Below are 4,720 nucleotides of genomic sequence, written 5' to 3'. Positions count from 1 at the left end.
CTACCTAACCAAACTCTCTTCCTCTTAAATCCCCTCCACCGGCCCCCACCACCGCCAGCCACCCCAGGCCAATCCCGCCACCGGCGGCTCCGCTAGCCTCCTTAGGACGGCCAAGCCACCGGCCTCCCTCTTGTGAATTTCAAATTTGAAATTCAAATTTGTTTCCAAGAGGCATTGAAGATTTTCCTAAAATAGTTCTTTGATTTAAGGTTTTCATATTAATTGCATGTCAATTTGAATTTGAAATTCAAATTAATTCTAATTGATAGCCCCATTATTGGAAACTTTCCTTTCTTTCAAAATCTGAATTTTAATTCAGATTTTATTAAATCTTTGATTAGTAATGTGGGCCCCACTCTACTTATGAAAAAATAATCTCCTCCCTCTCTCTATGTGGCCGGCCCCTCATTGGGCATAATCTCTCTCCTATCTCATTAATAGCCCCCTCATTAAGCCTCCCTAATTACCTCCCACAATTCCCTCTCATCCAATTTAATTCTCCCCATTAAATTTGAATTTAAATTCAAATTCATCCCGACAATTCCACTTAATCTGAAATTTAATTTCAGATTTTCATTCTCTCTCCCCAAATTGATTTGGGATTTAATTAATCTTGCCACCTAGGCAAGTAAATGGCATTTACGTTTCACATCACTAACCTAATACAATATATGTTGGGATATCAATGAAAATGATGAATGGATAGGTTTCAACAAATATTTTATTTAAAAGGCCATTAAAACTATAAGTGCATCTAGAAATTAACTTCCTATCCTTAAAGGCATAGAGAATGACAACATTTCAACCAACTTTTTGGACATGCAAAATGTTGGAGGCTTGTTAATTGAAGCAAGATTCTCGTGAATATTTTGGATCTAGCCCATGATGGAAGCATCAATATCATAGCAATGATAATTAATAACAAAGAAAATAAGCTTCCAAACAGCACTTTCTAGAAATATTTTAGTCCTTTCCAATCCCTAATCCTGCATACTAACGCAAAATGCTTTACTAATAAGTTTCCCTAGCAAGGATAATTAAATAAACAATATCAGTAGAATAGGAGAAAGCTAAGCAATATACTAAGTTGCAAAACTCAGAAAGTAAACAAGCATTCAAGGAGGGTTTTTTTTCTACTTGTTTTGATATATTTATGAAATAATATATGCATCATAATGACCACGTCTTAGTCCCATCCTTTCAAAGCCATAGGCATGGCTTTGTTAAATGTTCTAAGCCATGTAATGCAATTGTAATGTCACATCTCATTTTTTTTCTTGAAATTATGGGTAAGTTTAAATAATTCCACCAAATAAAGTATCAAGTAACACATGTCATGGAAACAACCGATTCATAGATGAAAAACCACAAGCATATGCCAATAAGCTAATCCAGTATAATGTTTCTGAATACTCTCCTCATAGTGAAGCTCATGTCGCAAATTGGAGCCTACATGTTGCCATGTATGCTAGAACATAACCCCAAGAAAATAGTCATCGAGGAGCACTAAAATAGGTAAAGGCATTAGAAAACACAATTCAATGGTGTAGGAGAAACTGCATCAAATTTTCATTTTTTTTTCATGGTTGTAGAGCTTTTCATCCTAATATTTTATTTAAAAAGTAGGAAAAAAATCAGCATCAATATAATTTAGTGAAGGATTTAAGTAAAGAGAATAACACTGGTGACTCTTACAATGAATGGGAAATGAGTTAAATAGCTCTCACCATATAATTGATGACATAACCTCCTCTCTTCCACCAGGCAGATATTCATCATCACCATTAACCTTATCCAAACAATTTGGGTTTCATCTTTATCGGTTCACCTCCTTCATTCATTCCAATTAAGAGCTATGCAAGATTTAATTCTATCTTTTACACGCAACTTCTAGCAATGTTACATTTGGTTTACTCATTTTTCACCCTAATCCTTCAACATTAACTCCAGTTAATGAGTGAGAATATCACTAAGTTACTTAAGAATAGAGTCTCCATCTGCAATCTAATTAGGCTAGCCAAGTTATGTTTGTAAGAAATGCTTAAGAATAGAGTCCAAACTAAAAACTAATTAGGCTAGCACAAAGAAATCAATGTGCAATATCCAAATACAATGAAAACAAATACAAATAGCATAATATAACGAGTGTACGTAATAGCGAAAAGATAATTTTTTTACCTCATCACGACCATAGTTCTCCCCGCTGTGTGGATCAAACAGCACATCTCCAGTCGCAAGCTCAAAGCAGATGCAGGCAAATGACCACATGTCTGCAGATGTAGAGTACTTGGACCCTAGGAGCACCTCAGGGCACCTATACTGCCTTGTCTGGATATCACTAGTGAACTGCTTATACGTCCAACAAGCATTCCCAAAGTCTACCAACTTGCACCTTAGGTCCACCTCCATTGCCATCTTTTTCCTGGTCCCTCGACTTCCTCTTCTATGTGCCTGTCCTACCAGATTACCTGATGCGCAATCACCATCAGTCTTCAAGGATGGACTTTCCTTGTCCTGAGTCCCATCAGAAGCTGATATAGCAACATCCTCACAATCAACTGTTGCTGCAGCGGCACGCTTTGCTTTACGTCGGATCTTTTTCTTCTGACTTCGAGTCAGATCACCATTGGATGCAGCAGGTGTCTTGAGTGGCGACTCCGGTTTTTTTATGGTAGGGATGCAAGGAGTAGCATTTGATTTCCGTGGGTCCTTTCCTGGGTCAATGGTGGATAGAAGAAGGATATTCTCCGGCTTGAGATCAGTATGTATAATTGATAGATTCTCATGTAAATAATTCAATCCCGTGAGTACGTATTTACATATCTCTTTCACCATAGACAGAGGTATACCACGGTAATCTGCATACTTAATGAGTGTCAGGAGATTGTCTCCTAAAAACTCAAAAACCATACAAACATGGTGCCCGTTGGGCCCTGAATGCTTGAAATGGTCTAGAAGCTTCACAACACACTGGGTATCATTCGGGTCTCCATCTGCAATCTGCTTCAGGATTTTGATCTCATCCATGGCTGCCTCAGTGTAGTGCTGTGCGCTCTTCTGCACCTTCAAAGCCACATATATCTGCAAAAAACAAGTTCCATCAACGAGTGGCTTTTTGGCATCAAATCAAGCTCCACTGCAACCAAGCTATCATTCTAATTGGCCAATAGGGTTTCTTCTCTCATCGAGCAGACGTAAAATCACTGCGAAAAAATGGCGGGATTAGGGTTTCGCGTATCTTACAGAGTGAACGGTGTCCCATGCGAGCCAAACAGTGGAGAAGTGGCCCCATCCGAGCTTGGACTGCACGACGTAGGTTCCCTGCTTAAAGGTGTCGCCGACCCTGACGGCATGGTACCCTCCTCGCCGGTAATCCTCGGTTCCTTCGTCCTCTGAAGTGTAATTGCTGCTCTCGCTTTGCGCTTCATCCTCCATGGGATCGCAATCGAGATCGGAAGCAACTAGTCTATAGGGTATTTCTGCTCGCTTTTGCGTCGCTCCGCCGCCGCCGACTAATACTGTCGTCCTCCACAGTTTTCCTGGGCTCCGCCCCAAATTCCCCCAAAAAAATTAAAAAAAAAATACAGTTTTCCTACCTTCCCTCGCGCTTACCGGCTCTCCCGGATGGGAGAGATATATTAAACTATGGAATATGATCCGATGCACCGGCGGAACTTTATATTGAAATTTTATGTCAACTCGATCGACATTCGATTCGCTCATTTGGTCTGTTGTGTGGACTGTGGAGTGAAGGCACGGTAAAGTTCTACGTTTTCCTGCGGAAATGTGGGAACAGGTTGCTTTGATTAATTATGATTGCTTTGCTTTTTTTTATCTTATGATAATTTTATTTTCTACTTTTTAATTGTTTAAAATTAGTTGTTAAAAATTTGTTTATGTTGTGTGGGTCTCTAAAGAATATTGATGGCGGGGTTAGAATGCTAATAGCACAATTGCACGGCCCCATATGACAAAACGGTTGTAGATCTTTCCACTCAACTCAAAACAGATCAATGAAAGAGCAGATGGAAGTATACATATGATTATCCATAAAAAATAGCGACTTTCAGTTGAACAACTCGATTGATAATAATATGTATAATTCGATAATCACTATATTTTCTCCATTCAATACATCAGCTCAAATTGGATTTATTTGGTGTGGGTATCGATTTCCCACGGGTGCAAGTCCCTTGTGATTAATTACACTTTAAGTATTGGCCTAAGAATACGCTCAATTAATAATGTTATTTTATTCTCATATTAATTTGATGCATAGTGGGGTTCTTAGATTCTTCTAATCTAAAGAAAACAGACTTGATGGGCTATTCAATACACTCAAGTTCCATACAATTACCCGGGCGGTATAAGGAGAAATCAAGAGAGAAAATATCATACATAGAGCATGCGGGAGATAAATGGAAGGGACATCATAGTGTGGCATAAATATGTGATATTTATAGCCTCCAAAAAATGTATAGCTTACCCAACAGTAAGGCATATATATACTCAAACCACCAGTCTTTGATCTTATATCTACAGAAAGCGTATTGTAATCTTAGTACTAACGTCCTCGACCTAGCTAATGCAAGACAATGATGGAACTTATAATTTAAACCCCGCTAAAGATCTAAGTAGCTCTGATCTAAATTTATCGCCATACTCAAAAAAGAGTAATAGTTAAAACTCTAATGAGTATCTCAAATTCATGCAATCTGGT

General features: G+C 38.5%; 1 protein-coding gene across 1 annotated transcript in view; it reads right to left on the bottom strand.

Moving 5' to 3' along the window:
* The window catches only part of LOC110116209 (SRSF protein kinase 1), a 34,265-nt gene extending 30,639 nt beyond the window's left edge, over nt 1-3,626 (bottom strand). The window contains exons 1-2 of the mRNA XM_020849710.2: nt 3,244-3,626; nt 2,179-3,081 (exon numbers count right to left, since the gene is read on the bottom strand). Of these exons, the coding sequence (XP_020705369.1) occupies nt 2,179-3,081; nt 3,244-3,435 (1,095 nt within the window). The 5' untranslated portion in view covers nt 3,436-3,626. The remainder of the gene's footprint in view (nt 1-2,178; nt 3,082-3,243) is intronic.
* Between the last annotated feature and the right edge of the window lie 1,094 nt (nt 3,627-4,720).

This window comes from Dendrobium catenatum, unplaced genomic scaffold (genome assembly GCF_001605985.2).
Source record: "Dendrobium catenatum unplaced genomic scaffold, ASM160598v2 original_scaffold_101648, whole genome shotgun sequence".
Taxonomy (NCBI): domain Eukaryota; kingdom Viridiplantae; phylum Streptophyta; class Magnoliopsida; order Asparagales; family Orchidaceae; genus Dendrobium; species Dendrobium catenatum.
Note: the sequence above shows the minus strand (reverse complement) of the source record. Positions and strands in the feature narration are given on the sequence as shown.